The following is a 17,451-nucleotide window of genomic DNA, read 5'->3' as shown; positions in this document are numbered from 1 at the left end:
TTAATGGTTACTTGCCTTTGACAGTTTTAGTGCCTCTTGGGTTTCATGCAAGATGTCTACATGGACTCACAATCAAATCATGCATTGGACTAATCAGCCGACAAGCTCCATAGACCAAACTGCTAGCAATTTGTCACCTGTTCCTGGAAAGATGATGAACACCCTCAATTTCATATCACAATATTAAGAAAGTCCTGATGAAATTCCTTCTACTACTTTCCATGTCTGTGCCATGTTTGATCAATACAAAAGTAGTCAAAATGACACCCCTAGCATTCTAAAATGTCATCAGCATGGCAGAATTACCAAGCGTTGTTGTGCAGTCAGCCCAACACCTGAATGTGTTTGAGACACTGTGATTCCACTGGGGCTTTGAAATGTCAGCCGCTTCAGCAATTACTCACCAGCCTCTGGTGGTTTTCCACTGCAGGGCAACTTTCTCTTTGGAGAAAGACAGCTCAGACATGATAAACATGCTAAAGAATGTTTGCTCACTTTAGAGCAAGTGCTCTCTGACCTTCACAAAGTTGTTCTCCATTCGCTACATTATTCAGGTAACAATCGTTACGTTTTATCAAGCAGTTACTCCACAATAGGAAACATTTTGAATTTATTTAAGGGAACTTTATTATAAAGGACACACAGATTGAATTGTTTATCATTAGAGTATCCCAGTGAGTAATTTAAAGCAGACCCTGCACCCAAAACCTGTTATAAAAAAACAAAGAGCCTGCAGTGAAAACATATTCTCTCACACACATCATGCATACACGTACCCACATAGCAAAGCCATGATCTTTCACTATGTCATCAAACCACAGCATCCAGGCAGGTTTCCGCCTTGTCCCCTCTCTATTCCTTACCTACTCCAACATGCAGCATATACAGGGAACAACACATTACTTAAGACAAACGTTGTTGTTCCTTTCTGCTTTATTTATCTAATCAATAGTAAACAGGTTTTTTTGCTATCCTGTTTTAAAACCCCATGTTTTCTTGCTTACAAATATCAAACACAAGGGGGTAAATAATTACTGTGAATAACAAAGGAGCAGCGATGAAAAAAAAAATACAGCAAGAAATGCAACTTGAGACGCAAACGATCATTGATTGCAGGGGCAAAGTAAGAGTTTCCATTTGTGGTTGCCAAGGCACCGTTAAATGTTATGGGCACATCAGGGCCTGCTGGTCACTGCTGAGGGGAGAATGACATATAACAATAAGCAGAACCACTCTTGGACTGCATGGACCCCACGCTTCAAAAGACTTTGGTTCCTGCTCAGAAAAAACATCAAACACCACAGCATGGCAGAATTGCCGTCAGCATAATATCAGAGTACTGCCTTTACAGCCAAAGAGAAGAGCTCAGGACATTCTTCACTCCAAAACGGTGAAGAAACATCACAGAAGAAAAATACAGCATCCCTACGAAGTTGTTTATAGACTTGCAAATTGCCTGTAGCATTAGCAGTCTATGGTCAGCTAATGACCGTTACTAATAGGAACTGAAGACTGTGATATAGCATTATATGCACGTTAGCCTTCATAGAGCTATTAACTTACTTTTATAGCTTTCCTGAATGCAGGGGAGATTTTAAGCAAGACAAATCTGTGGAAGATGATATAATTGTCATAAAATCAGTGTTCTGCCAATAGAAGCCACGTTATTGTGGCTTTTCATGTTTTGGTCTTTTTTGCACTACTCCCCTCACCTACAATGTAATAGAAGGAGTAAAAGAGTGGTGGTAGTGATCAAACATTACCACAACAACTATCTCAATAAACCTGAAATGACTTTCAAATTCTGCCTCCTTCTAATATGGTAAATGTACTTGCATATTGCTGTAGACAATTGTATCTGCTAAATGAAATTTCAAAAATATTTTATTTTAGTATGCTAAAATAATGGTTTCTTACAATTTTGTGAATGCATGATGGCTGATGCTGGATAATGTTAATTTCCATTCTTATACAGGAACAACAGAATTCTAAAAATCATGACATCACTGGCCATAATATGAAAAAGACATGGGGAGAGAGAGAGAGAGAGAGAGAGAGAGAGAGAGAGAGAGAGAGAGAGAGAGAGAGAGAGAGAGAGAGAGATCTTCTCAGTTTTACTTTCTCAGAGATGTGGATTTATAATAAAATAATGCACAGCAGTGCATGCAGTGAGTTACATTTTGAAAGATCCATGTGGAGAAAAAGAAAAACACATGGAACAAAATCTATATTTCATGCATGACTATGGAGAATGTTAATAAGGATTAGAAACATACTTCAACTAATGTTCTTTTCCCTTGTGGGGCCAAGACAGAGTTTTACTCAAGTTTCTAAAACAAAGGCATAACATCAGAGGCGGAGTCAAATGGGTAGCAAAGAGAAGCACCACCTCTTTAAAGCTCTAAAAATCCCCCACCCTTCACATTGACACATATCTTTCCACATTTTAAGTATTTATTAATACAGATTTCGAAAGACCTTGCCAACTCATCCGTTGACACTGTGATTAAATGTATATGGCCACAGTGTAAATCGCGGTTTAGCCTTGAACTTCATCTGTAGGCAAATATAGTCTGTAACTGTCAAGAATCTGCTTGAAGGTTGAGAAATAGCAACAGGAAAAAGCAATGAAAAGGATCTTGAGAGTGAAATAATAAACCTCTATCTAAGCCTTCATGCTCCATTTGATAGCAAAACATTGCAGCACTTAACACTTCAGAGAGGGTTTTTTTCTGCTCAGTTGGAGGTGCTGTCCTTATGGCTGTATATTACTGTATATTATGATATACAGTATTTACCATGATTTCTTCAAGGAATATGACTCATCACTGTGCATAGTCTACTGTGGCTTGGGTTGAAAGCATGATCAGCAAATGTGTGGAGAGAAGAAAGATAAATTCTGTAACTGCCTTTGATAAAAGCCCAGACAGTCTGTCACAAAAATGTAGAGAAATTAGATAGGCAGAAAGTGAAAGACATACAAGATACATGATTTAGTGGTTTATAAAACAATTAACAGCTACGATCAACTTCTTTCTGTCTGCAAAACTTGATTTTTTTGCCATCACGAACCAAACTGGTATATAAAATTTTGGTGTGGGTGAACATATGCAAAACATTTGAGGGGATAATGTATATTCCAAAGACAAATCTGGTCAGAGAACTTCTTGTCATTAAGCACACTCAAAAACTGTGTGTACACAATGAGAAAATCCTGGTGTTAAGCAAGTTAATTTTGTCAGCACAGTGCTTAATGTGCAGATGGAGATGTTTTTTGAGACATGCATGTAACCACAGGTGGCTTGGCACGATGGCCTTTTCTCTACTGTGTACAGACAGAGAGACCTGAAAGGCGGACTTAGAGGAGCCTGCCACATGCTGTACTATGCAGCCTGGGTCATGGCACCACCGCCGTTCCAGCTGAGATCCGAGTGACACACACCGTCTCTAGTTTCATGTCCAGGGTCTATGGAGGTCAAGACAGCTTCCCCCTGCTAACAGAACACTCCTCACGGCTGAAAACACACAGGGGCCCACCTCAGGAGAAGGGGATGCTTGCACACCCGACAGAAACAGCATGACTGGACAGCCATGCTGTGGGAAGATAGATTGGTTTCTGCATATAGCACTCATCTAAATGTAAGGCTGTCCTTATTCCTTTTTAGGTTATTTGTGTTCTTAGAAAGTTAAAGAATAGTTATTAGGCTCTGGTGATACATTAATGGAACAATTCAAAAATCAAAAGCAAGAAGAAAACAATTATCAAAGCTATTATCATGTTAAAATGCCTGTAATGCTTTCATAATATTGCTATGAAATGGCAAACAACTCCACAAACAAAAAAAAATCATAGTTTTCCTGATGCTAGCCTTTCCCTATTGCAATCCCACCTGGCCAGCGAATTATTAGGATTATCAAAATCGCATCAAACTAGGTCTATACACAAATAGTATATCTAAAGCTAAACCAAAAAAGCTATATTAATAAAACCATTTGATGGCGGACTTACTATTGTTTAAATAATTCTACATTTTCAATGGTGTTCATTATGTGCCATTTGTATTTCAGCTGACTGAAAACTGATTTTTTTTACAGGAAAAGAAAATAGCTGTAGTGCTAGCAAATGGAGCAATTTATTCCAGCATTAGCCAGGTTATAAGAAAAAAAGAAAGAGAATGAATAGAGGAAACAGCCAATAATGATTGCTATCTTTCTGTCAGGTTGGGATTTTTTTAAAACTTATATTTCTTTTCTTTTTTTTTTATTGCCCATCTTTGAAAGATGTTGACTCTTTGTTGACTGGTAAAACATATCTGAACTAAGACTGACATCACACAAAACATAGCCAAAGCAATCTTTACTACAAAAACAAAATCCTTTATCTTGAGGAATTTTTGCATTTACTTGGAAAATTTATAATTATATCAGTCATATGATCTCATTCTTGTATCAAGTAATCTTTGACTGGCCTGTGTGTTCCATTCTTCCAAATCTCCAGCCAAGCACTTTTGTAAATCAAACATTTCTATAGTTGTAAAATTGCTTATCACTGGCATAAGGCCTCCTTCCTCTTCAACTCATACTCCTCTCATCGTCCCATCACTCTGCCTCCTGTTGACTCCTCCACTCCTCCTAACCTCTCTATCTTCCAAATATTTCCCCTTCCTGCTTTTTGAAGCTGCCTTAGGTTAGCCGATCCACAGTACAAATCATTTTAGTCACTTACAGGGGGAGCACCCTGCCCCGCTGAGACTGGGAGACATTGAAACACAATACACTCCAGTTTTGCACTTGCATTTGTTTTTGCTAGTCCAGTTTCAGATGAGCTGATCGGCAGCACATCCCCAAACCAAGCCAAGTTAAGAACTTGAGGGATGGAACTAGAAACAAAATCAGGGTGCTGGGGTTCTTACTGATCTAAACATTGTTCTTTTGTTTATTAAACCTCCCACCACCTCCATCACCACAGGCCAAGTTAGAGGCATAGTTAGAGTTCTTGACAGCCTGCTGAGGTTGTGGCTCAGGATTTGCCCCCGGATGCACACACTGAGTACTTGTCTTTGACTGCCTAGCTCAAAACATTTGCTGGTCTTGAGCCTTCCATTCTCTTTCAGACTGAACTGATTCTATTAATAGGAAGTATAATGCATTAGAACTTACACAGTTTGTATCATAAGAAAAAAAAAAAATTAAACAAGGCAAAGTTATATGCATTACTGTGAACCTGTGCTAAGCTTTCGAGCACCTACACAGATGTTCATCTCTGTCAAGATTTTTTTCTAAATACTTTTTTATAGTACCACTTTAAAAGGAATTCAAGATCTACACTAAAAATAAAAGCTTTTGGCCAGATAAAACTAGGTCATAAAAATCTTTGTGTTTCTTGCTGTAGGATGTGCTGCTCAATCTGGTGAGGAGCTAAAACTGTCCAGCTGCTGTAATCACATTGGTTTCAGTGCATCTGATCCTCAGTATAACAGACTTCCAACCAGTTGAATGAGTAAATAAAAAGCTGTTGGGTGCTCCAGCTGGAGAAAGATTACTTCTAGCATAGAGTGAGTGCAGCAGAGAAGACACTAAGCCTGAGATGAAGAGGACTGAGTGTTCATAGAAATGGGAAAAAAAGTGGAGCTTATTTATTCCAGTCTGGACTACTGTTCTTCCTAGACCATTTGAATGTTGACAAACAAAAACAGAAAAATATCCCCATGCTGACACAAAGATAAAAACTTATTAATCATTTTAATCCCACTGCCTTAAATACAGAAACGGAATAATATTTTATGCTAGTGTGCAGAACTTTTTCAAACACCACATGCTCCACGTTCCTTATGTTCTTTAATATCTTTACTCTATACACATGAATAGTGTGTGTGTGTGTGTGTGTGTGTGTGTGTGTGTGTGTGTGTGTGTGTGTGTGAGTGAGTGTGTATCCACGCACAACTGAGAAATTGAAAACCTGTGTGTGTGTGTGTGTGTGTGTGTGTGTGTGTGTGTGTGTGTGTGTGTGTGTGTGTGTGTGTGTGCATGCATATGCCTAATAAGATCTCTCTCATGCTCACTTGGCTATGAGAGAGGGCTTAGAAGGCAAAACCATTGCAGTGCTATTCCAGAGCACTTTCCTGTTCCACCCTTTTCTTGCCGCTTTTTCCCCCCGACACGAATAAAGGGATTAGAGCATACAGCTTCCGCCAGACCCTCCATTCAGGACAAAGCAGACGAGGGCTTAGTCAGACAGCCTAGGATACACAAACAGGTCTCTGACACTTAGACCAGTTACTACTGCTGCAGAGAATCTAATCTTATTATAATATGGAAAGGATGAGAGAGCAAAGAAGAGAGGGAAAAAGGACAGAGAGAGAGAGAGAGAGAGAGAGAGAGAGAGAGAGAGAGAGAGAGAGAGAATAAAAAAGGAGGAAATCAACCTTCACCAAATTCATAATCAACACCCCAGGCATGCTTCAGACTGATGCCCACGCACAAGCTGTTAAAAATATCATGTTGTAAATAAATGGAAACATGCTGTGGATTTGAAAAGATGGCAAAAGTAAGTGTGTGTGTGTGTGTGTGTGTGTGTGTGTGTGTGTGTGTGTGTGTGTGTGTGTTTGTGTGTGTGTGTGCGCGTGCGCGTGTCAACTCCTCTGTTTTGGCACTTTTAACATTGGCCTCTGAGCAAGCATGTGTGTTGGAGCTGTTAAGTACCTTGTGAGGACGTGACAAGACAGTGGCAAAGTGAGCCCCATGCTTGGAGCTACACCCAAGCCTGTGAGCAGCCACTGCATGTTCTGTTAGAATGTGTGACTAGGGTGCTAAAGCAGTCCGCATGGCCTGGGGCAACATGGTACCAATGTGCAAGCTTTTCTAGCATCCCTGTAAAAAGTCTGAGTGCATGAGAAATGTACTGGAAGCCTCAGCGTTAGCATCACATTGGTCTGAACCACAGCTAAAGATGGAATGCTGGGTCTCACTTGTCAGAAGCTCGGTACATTCTACAGTACCTTCTGAGGAAAAACTTCTGGAAGGTTATCATGCCCACGATCATATGAGGACAGGAACACAAGAATGCAAAAATAAAATTAATTAATTAATATATATAATCACTATGAAATCACTGGAACTTGAAAAGCATTCATCATAAGCCCACTTATATGCCTACATTTTGAACAATCTGGTTTCTCAGCTGATCAATGAGTGTACTGCTTGTTCTAAAGAACTATCCAAAAACCCACCACAGGATACACCACACAATAATGGAAGGTGAAAAGTGGATGTAAAGGACTTCCTTGCCTTTGTTTTACTATATTAGACCATGTTTTCGGGGTACCACTAACTTCTTGTTGATGTTTCTAGACAAGGTCAAGCATTTGCATTTCAACAAGAGTGGGTCAGTCTGTCAGTAACGATAATGCTATTTGTTTTCAATTTACAGGTATATCATGAGAACAATTTTATATGAGTTATCCGAACTGGTATACTACAAGTAATTTTATCAATATAATACAGACAAAGGTGGATACAATTTATTTAAACAAATAACAAAAAATGTTATTAGTTGTTTCTGATAATTGTACATGTACCATTGATTATTTTAATGCATTAAGTTCAAAAAGCTTTTTGCAAAAATTATGCAAGATTAATGTAATATTATTAAATTAAAGAGAGCTAGTTGAAATATTAGTGATTAAGCCAAAAATGTAGGAAACAAACAACAAAAGATTGCCTCTCAGGATAAAATGCTATATTTTTTTAAGAAACGTTAAATAATTACATTGTTTTAATGCTGCTGGGAAAGACTGGGTCAAACAATCAGGCTGAGTTTCAACCTGCAGCCTAGAGTAGAGAAGTGAGCTGAGGCATGCTACAGCAACCTCAACATTTTCAAGTCACTTACATTGTCTGTTTATTACTGATGTTTAACTATACAAATTTAAAAGCAGTGTTCTTTGTTTGTTTTCCTTGCTGCTATGCCTGTATGTGTAACTGGTAGTAATTGCTTTTACTATCAAATAGATCTGCATCATTGAAGAAAGAAAATTATATTGTAAAAATACTCAGAAGAACATAAAGAAATGACAAGTATTACACAGCAAATGCATCAGGGGTTGAAAGCTAGTGTATGTGTTTGTGTGTGTGTGTGTGTGTGTGTGTGTGTGTGTGTGTGTGTGTGTGTGTGTGTGTGTGTGTGTGTGTGTGTGTGTGTGTGTGTATGTGTGTGTGTTTGTGTCCTAGTGTGTTGGGAGGATACAGGGATTCAGAGCTGTGATAATACAACAAACACACAGCCAGCACCTAAATCCATCCTCGTCAGCGCTAACACTGTGTCCCATGCGCCAAGCAGGACTAATTAAAAACAACACATGGCAGGAGGACACCCCCTCAGCATTAAAATACACCCATCAGCACACCAGGGAACAGCATTCACAACCTCACATTCTTCTAAACCAACAGTAAAAACAATATTAGATAATACCATGCTATTGCTCAGTTTTAAACATATCCACAATTGAAAAGTGAAATCATATTTAAGAAGAAAGTCAAAACAGTGTTTCTAAACTGTTGTTGTTGTTTTTTTTGTTTTTTTTTTACATAATTTGATGCAAACATATATAAACCAGCCATTTTGCAGAAATGTGCTACAGGGAAAAACCTGAAGCACAAAATACTGCTCTGGGATACTAACCAAAGTCACAACACTGAATCAAAATTCTCTGCTGGGGTTACTAGCCTCTCAGCAAATCTTGCCCTCTCTCTTTTGCTCGCTCTCTCCTTTGCTCTCTCACACACACTCACACACACACACACACACACACACACACACACACACACACACACACACACACACACACACACACACACACACATACACACACACACACACTGCTGAGGTTGCACATGCCACCCATGTGAAATCCCATTATTCCCATGCAACAGGTTTCAATACCTAAAATCACTTATTATTATTATTATTATTATTATTATTATTATTATTATTATTATTATTATTATAAAAAAAAATTAATCTGAGAAGAGTTTATCATTTACAAAAGATGTTTAAATTAATAAAAAAACAGCATATCTCTATCAAATAATTATTTAGAATATGTTCTTCATTTATTTATTAAACACCTTTTATATATAAGCTTTTTAGATTTTTCGCAGGCAATGGGATTTACTAAATAATCCTATAGCCTGCATTAACATTGATAATGTGCTTGGAGGTTACAAAAGGGTAATAATTACCTTTTTTTTCTGTTAGCATGCACTCATGGCGCAGGGGAGGAGTCAGTGTAATAGGTGGTATTACAATATAACTATCAGTCACAGTACTAATTAATCATGAAGCTAATCACCGCCTCATTCTGCTGAAATATTAGCCCAATTAAGCCTGTTTAATTGGCGTCAAAATCATGATTACATAAATAGCCTAAATAAATATGTAGGGTAGTAAGTAAATAAGTAAGTCGGTAAATGAACAAATAAATTATGTATCATTATCATGGTGTAGTTAGTAGCCTAGTAACATCAATAATAATAATAATAATAATAATAATAATAATAATAATAATAATAATAATAATAATAATAGCTGTTGATTATTATTATTGTTGATATTTCTAGGCTACTAACTAACCAACATAAATGATGATGATGATGATGATGATGATGATGATGATGAAGATGATGATGAGAATGATTATTATTATTGTTGTTAATATTATTATTGTAGTAGTAGTAGTAGTAGTAGTAGTAGTAGTGGTAGTAAAAGCAGTAGTAATATATTCCTTTGAAAAAAATCTCAAATGCTTGTCATTAATCCAAAGTCAATCGTCCGGTAAATGTATTTTTCTTAATAGCGATGAGCGGAGATGTTGGGCCGCAACCATAAATCCCTGCCTGTGGAGCTCGGCGCTGTAGAGAGCAGTGTGAGAGGTGTGAATATGACCGTTTGCCCACTGTTGTGATTTATGGTGCTCATGATTACAGGGCATGAATCAGTTTGATGCTGGAATGTCATTAGGCAGCGTTCCAACCAAACGGCCAGGACGCTTCGCTCTGAGCCACGGGCGCTCTGCGGGATGACAAGCCTACAACCTAAATGAATGTAATAAAAGTCAAAAAGGTGCCAATTACATCTCAAAGTAGTCGGTAACTGAGGATAAAATAAACAAATACGTTGCTGCTACGCGGAAGAATGTACGCGTTCGTGAGAGATCCCGATGGTTCTGACATAGCGTGGCATGTAAGCGCGCGCGCGTGTGTGTGTGTGTGTGTGTAAGAGAGAGAGAGCGCGCGCGAAAGAGAGAGAAAGAAATTACCCCACTGTCCTTAAAGGTATTTACAATTTCGAGTCCATAAAAATGCACATAATATAAACAATCAAAAGTAACACATATTTAAGCAAATAGCCTACACTTCGCATGCACGAAAACACACACACACACACACACACACACACACACACACACACACACACACACACACACACACACACACACACACACACCTTGTACCAACAGCCCGCTTAAACAATCCCTCGGGAGCTAAACTGGACGTGTCTCCGCACTGCTAACATCTCCAGGGCGATGGACAGCAAAGCTCCAGCTATGAAAATTCTTCTGTTAACCCTCGCTGCTCACGGCCATGTTAGCCATGCTGGAAGAACAGTCATGCCATACATGCAGCCTATTGTTTGTTGTCTGCTCGTACTAAAAGAGTTCCTCGTAAATCCGCCGCGATGTATTAAAATCTTTCATTCTACAGCACTTAACCAAATAACCATTTATTATACAGTTTTATCTTCAGCAGTCTTCGCATCAACTGATCAGCACATTTTGCATGGTATTTTCACCGCAAAAAAAGTGTTGCTCTTTTTTCGCGATATGATAACAACGTGATCTTTTAGGATGTGATCTTATTAATAGTAAAAAAAGAGACAACAGCAAAAAACACCTTAATTGCGTAATGTTCGACTACGTGGTAACTGCTTCTAAAACTAATTAATGCCAAAATGTACTTGAGAGATGTAATAAGTCGGTTGTTACTGGGGGACATTTAGCTTTTCTGTCCTAATATCTTAGTTGAACCATTCCTCTAACCAAACCGTAAAACATACCATGTGGGCGAAATAGTGGTTTTACCGCCACTGGCATAACCATCAGAATTTAAGTTATGGCAAAATAGATCACGATGTTTTGCTAATATTAATCCCAAACTTAATAAACTGTTCAAAATATATTGCTCCTTATTGTAATAATTCTACATCTTCACATACGTATGTAACAATAGACCTAATAATACAAATTTTAATGAAGGATTTGGCGACAATTTAGCGACATTAATGTTTCATTTTTCCTTCATTATTTTAATCATTATTAAACTTTATATAGTCATATTTAATGAATCCGCGTAAAAAGGGGTCGCTTTTCTATTATGTATTTTACGACAATTAAAAAAAAAAATGTTCTGCAGCTAAATAAAAATAAGAAAGATAATATTTTTCTTGCATGCCGGCAACTTAAGTTCAAAATGCTATTACAAAACTAATTATTTAAATTTAATATTGCTTATCTTAACGTTGTGAAATAAAGAAATACACATAAATAGATGGATATATACATCTATACCAATATTTTATATATAGTATAATGCTAACATAAATTAATGACAAATTGAAATCGAATTGAATAATTTAAAAAAAATCGCATCCGTAAAACATGCATATAATGTCAAATGTACACAGTTGTATTTGTTTTTGCAGAAATATTGGACTGCATAAATTGGGCAAATGTTGGATTCCATAATTCTTACATCAGAGTAAGAGATCAAATGGCTTGACAATTTAAATAAATAAATTAATAAATAGATCTAACCAGCATAGAAGTGTCAGATATTAAATTATTTTGATACGATTCGTTATCAGGGTTATTTTAGAATGAATAAATATGATGTCCAATATTTTGGTTTCACGACTGAAAAACGTTTTTTTCCCCAGGTTCACAATTTTTAACTAATTGTACCCTAAAAACTGGAAGGGCTATTCCAAATTACCAGCATTGTTTAATAACAATAATAATAATAATAATAATAATAATAATAATAATAATAATAATAATAATAATAATAATAATAATATTAATTGTAATAATAAACAGCATGTATGGATTACTAAACGGAAATTAAATTAAAATAACTGATACCAAAACCACGTATTTATATTACATAAACTACAATCTATTCTTTTTCTGTAATAATGCACTAAAATCAGGAGCTTTTTTTTCATTGCTCTATGTTGTGTATAAGCACGTTACGGTTCGTGGAAAGCTGTGGAAAAATTTTATACTGTTGCTGAAGTGAATGATTGGGATTCGGCAGTCAGCGAAGGCACCTCCTTATCCTCAAACGTAGACATACTCTTTGGAATCGAAATACTCAACTATTAAAATGATGGTCAAATTAGCAGATGCATGGGGAAAACGGCATCCACTGGGATTAGTAGTCATTCGAATGAAACAAGCAGACAAACAGAATCCATGATACTTCTATTACCCGCTGAATGGTTGGAAGGGTGTTTTTCTTTAGACATAATAAGCCATCTGCGCTTACTGTTGGTAGTCGTGTTTGCAGTAGAGTTTTCTGTCTCGGAAGTAGCAGCTGGTGGTGAGCGGCTGCTGACACACGGCGCACTGCAAACACTCTTCGTGCCACGAGGACTCGTTGACGCGCATCAGGAAGCGGTCGGCTATGGGCCGCTGGCAACCTTCACACACCGCCTGCTGATGGCACTCCGAGCCTGCACAAAAAAACACATCGGGTAATGATTGTCCATTTTCATTTGAACCGATAATCAATGCTCCAGTCACAGAAAGTACACACGTATTTCGATCTGAATGCCGACATTATCTCATAGTTGCTCTCACTTTACAAATGCATTATAATGCCCTATTAAATACAAAAAGTAAAAACAAACAAAAAAAACCTTGACACAAATGACATTAACAAATGCTTCCTAAATTAAAAAGACACCTCACTTAGGTAATACTTCAGATGTATTTGTTTTCTTTCTTATATGTGTGTATTAATATATTACCACAAATAAATTAGCGGCCAGCACGTTGTTTTGGTTTAGGTATATTTAATTGCAACACACAGATACTATCCGCAATTTGTATGCTGTACAGAATGCGTTTGAATGTTAGGATAAATGTTGGCATTTAATAATTGCCATTTAATTAACTGTAATATTCAGGAAAGAGGGGATCATTAATGCATCTGACCAGCCTCTGAAATAACTTCACAGCGAATCATTTGACAGGCTAAATGACAATCATTTTGCATATTGTGTTGAACAGAACGTGTACTCACGCTTCACGGCCGCGTTTAGTTTCCATATCGTAGCCTGCAAAGGCTTACCTAGCATAACTCCAAGAGTAGCTGGTCCGGTCCGAAGCGGATGGTCTTCAATTTTGATACCGTCCAACATTGTTACGCGCTGAGACTCTTTCCCCGCTGAGAAGCGCCTCGCCTGGAGCTCAGGACCTGTTGCAATAGCCGTACAATATATCGTTAGACTTCCTCGAAGTTATCTTTCCAGTATAAGGCGACAACATGAGTATTAAACTCACATCATCTCAATGCTGTTGTGCCTGTAGCTAAAATGGCCAACTTTTGAAACTTTTCAGTGCAGTTAGCAACATCACTGCTCCGTCCGAAGGCTGACTTTCAATACACCACCACCACCACAAAAACAACAACAACAACAACAACAACAACAACAACACCACCACCACCAACAACAACAACAACAACAACAACAAAGGCATGACAAGGACAGTAAACCCTATCAATCTGCGCTGATAATCACCTGTTATTTCGAGCTGCTGGAGGTTAGAAGCGTTTTTAGCACTCGTTCTATCCCTCCTGCGATATGGCGAACTTCAATATCCTGCAGATCCTCTCTTTCTGTACCGATCACAAAAAGTTGCTCCGATACATACAACAAAAATATCCAAGGAAATCTGTCTGAGATGTCACAGTGCGAACAGTGTGCCATTCAGATCCCTAGCGCTGAGGAGATCCCTAAACTGAGGTAGAAGTGAGGGAATACGCCCTCCCCTTAGTGACCGCGTCACTCCTCAGTCTGTTTACTGCCGCCAGGACGCGATTGGTGCCGAGTGGAAACTAAGCCGGTCCGCCTCCAAACGCGCGGTACCAGAGCGAAGAGCTAGCGAGAGACGGGAAAGACGCAAAAAATACCAATGCAAAGAGGAGAGAGAGAGAGAGAGAGAGAGAGAGAGAGAGAGAGAGAGAGAGAGAGAGAGAGAGAGAGAGATAGATAGATAGATAGATAGATAGATAGATAGATAGATAGATAGAGAGATAGAGAAAGAGTGTGTGAGTGTGTGAAAGAAAGAAAGAAAGAAAGAAAGAAAGAAAGAAAGAAAGAAAGAAAGATAGAAAGAAAGAAAGAAAGAAAGAAAGAAAGAAAGAAAGAAATATTTTTTTTGTGAATTGGATTGTGAAACATATAACACGTAATTAATTCGTTAGAGAAAATGCATTGATCGTTCACGTGATCTTCTCCATTTAAAAATAAACGGAAACCATTTGTGAGATACCATTAAGACGATAATTCATCATAACCTGTATCGAACGTGTGACTGCAACAACAACTAAACGACAACTTACACTAATAAATATTATTATAATAATACAGTTCCTTGCTATTTAATCATAATCACATTAAAATACTAACTCTATAATTATAGAATTGGACCACTGTCTCGGTTGAATGGACATATTTTTTGTGGGATTTTTTCTTTTTCCCATGTGAAAGCTTGCTTTGATATTAGGTAGTGGAGCATCGCATGGGCCGTTCGCCCGATTTTAGCCTTTGTATGTGTTACGGAGCTTCGAACCTTCTGACCTTCGGTTTGAGATGCACCTGGCGATCAAGCCTGATAAACGTAGTGCGGGGGGTGGGGGGTGGTGTGGTGGTGGTATGTATTTAAAGGACAATATGTGCCCTATCTTGAATTGGAAAAAAAAAAAAATATTATATATATATATATATATATATATATATATATATATATACATCAATTAAAAAATCTATATATATAAACAGTTGTATGTTTTTAATACACATATCTTAATAGTGAAAAAAAAGATTTTTTGCATTTAGAGATTAACATTTAAAATGATTTGTTATTTATTTTTATACACGTGGCGGGAAAATTATATACAAAAAACTTAAGATATTACTTTAAGTATTTGAGTATTTATAGCTCACACTAAAAGGAACCAAATACCAGAAACATGAGATTAATCAAAGCCCGAAAAAAGACTTTGTATAAAACCAAACATTCTAAGCCTCATCAAATTCTGTTCACAATTTTAGAAGATTGTGCTGTCATATAATATTAAAGCATTTAATATACAGTAAGTAAATGTACAATATTTAACCCCCAAATTAAGAAATACTAATATCACGTGATTTTGTGTTTAATATGGATGCCAGAACTAAACATTTTTTAAGCTGTAATATGCAATATTATAATATAATTAAATTGCCTTGACCTTGAACATGCTATGCCCTAAAAATAGCTTTTTACAAAAATTATTTCACGCTAAAAATATCCGTCTTACTCTCTGCCTATTATACCCTGTTCATCTATCGCAGCTTATCCATTACATTATTCCATCACCAGTCACTTTCTGTGTTTCACACTCAGCCTAGTGCACTCTACCGTCTTTGTCATTTACACTGGAGGATCAAGCACTCCTCCAATCTCAGTGTGTTCACTCCTTTCACACCCACATCCACCCCCCCCCCCCCACACACACACACACACGTTCCCCTCGTCCTAGTCTGCTCTTAACGCAAAGTCGTTGTTATACTTCGTTTTTCTTCACTGTGAACTTCCAAAGGTGCTACATTAGATGACACAAAGTATACATTTCGAAAGTGAACGGGCCAGATCTTATAAAAAACAGGGAAGTTAAAAAAGGATCCAGGTTCTTTTCTATGGTTATTATTTATTGCTATTTTCAAATCCAGTGAAATAAATGTTCAGGTATACGCAAGAACATTCAGCGTCAAACGAAAACCAACCTGTCATCAGCTTGAAACGATATCCTCGAAATGACCTTCGTTGAAATGATTCGCTTGGCTTAAAGTAAGTATATGCGGATGTGTCGTTTATTATATGAACATGTAAATATTCGAACCGCATTTAAGCGTTCAACTTGATTTCCTCCAGCCGAATCAAAGCACGAATTCTGTTCTTTCGTAACAATATTTTTTTTTACAGACAAAATTGATAAAACAATGGTTGCAGTTTTAATAGTTTACTTTCCAATAACATTTACTGCACATCAACACTGTAAACATATTTTTCTCTTTTATAAAAATAAAGGCAATAAACTCAATTAATTTAACTGTAACACTAAAAATTTCGCGGAAAATAAATTAAGTGAATACTACAATCTGCGAAGCATCATTCGGACTATTCAAATGTGGTTTTTAACGGCTTAATATATAGGCTACAACACACAATCAACTACAAAATATTAGTTGTTATTATTATTTGCTATTATTCTGTTTTATTATTATTGGGTTAAAACACTTAATATTTCCACGCAATAAAGGAAATAGTCAGGGCCTGGCCGTAGTTCAGGAGAACTGCGGAATACACAACGTCACCCTTTGTTAATTAAGGAATAAAACATACATGACACTACCGTATCAGAAAATCGAGAGATCGGTTACCTTGCTGTCATAAGTTCACAGGGTGTCCTTTGTAGCGCGTGTGAAGAATGCCCGCTCCATTATCTAAAAGCTAAGGTTGTCTGTTCTTTTCAAGACGCCCCCTGGTGTTTGAAAACACATGGCTTCTTTAGGGTTGCGGAGAAATGCACAAGCGTACACTTAGACGTACTCTCTAGTAGGCGTTCGTGTATGTAGCTTGTGTATAGGTAAACAGAATTAGAAATATGCATATGCACCATGGCTTAAATGATAGTCAATCTAGCCTTCGAGTCCATCGACCACTGCATCAAAGATTTTAATGGAAAGTGCATATGCTTTGCTAAAACACACGCCAGAAAAAAAAAAAAGCATAAAGACAAGTCGAAAAACATATTGTCACAACCCGTACCGAATTACTACCGACGCCATCGTTGGCTTGCATGCAGCAGTGCAGCCAAATGCCCGTGTTTTGGAAGCCAGTCAATGGTTTACGAAGTGTTTCATAAAGACAGGCCCCACTGGATCAGCAAAAAAACAATCAAAGCAATCGACTCACAATGGCTTGGGTTTCGTGACACTTTGGCCTCACAGTTAGTATCCCTAAATACTGAAAATATAAGCACACTGAAACTTCACACGACCAGCAAAGTCAGAGAATGACATTATTAAAAACCCTTTCTATTGTTCGCCCTCCCACTACAAAA

The 17,451-nt window shown here is 37.5% G+C and overlaps 1 protein-coding gene across 3 annotated transcripts in view; it reads right to left on the bottom strand.

Moving 5' to 3' along the window:
- Positions 1 to 16,857, bottom strand: part of lmx1bb (LIM homeobox transcription factor 1, beta b) — a 51,782-nt gene extending 34,925 nt beyond the window's left edge. The window contains exons 1-3 of one of the 3 annotated variants that reach the window (XM_083554551.1): positions 16,769 to 16,857; positions 13,363 to 13,536; positions 12,604 to 12,790 (exon numbers count right to left, since the gene is read on the bottom strand). In XM_083554551.1, the coding sequence (XP_083410677.1) occupies positions 12,604 to 12,790; positions 13,363 to 13,480 (305 nt within the window). In that variant the 5' untranslated portion in view covers positions 13,481 to 13,536; positions 16,769 to 16,857. Of the gene's footprint in view, positions 1 to 12,603; positions 12,791 to 13,362; positions 13,537 to 13,861; positions 13,999 to 16,768 lie in introns of those variants that run through there. The other 2 variants (XM_083554550.1, XM_083554552.1) reach the window with 2 other exon arrangements.
- Between the last annotated feature and the right edge of the window lie 594 nt (positions 16,858 to 17,451).

This window comes from Silurus aristotelis, assembly GCF_946808225.1.
Source record: "Silurus aristotelis genome assembly, chromosome: 11".
Classification (NCBI taxonomy): Eukaryota; Metazoa; Chordata; class Actinopteri; order Siluriformes; family Siluridae; genus Silurus; species Silurus aristotelis.
The sequence above is the reverse complement of the archived record's forward strand: the minus strand, read 5'-3'. Positions and strand labels throughout refer to the sequence as shown.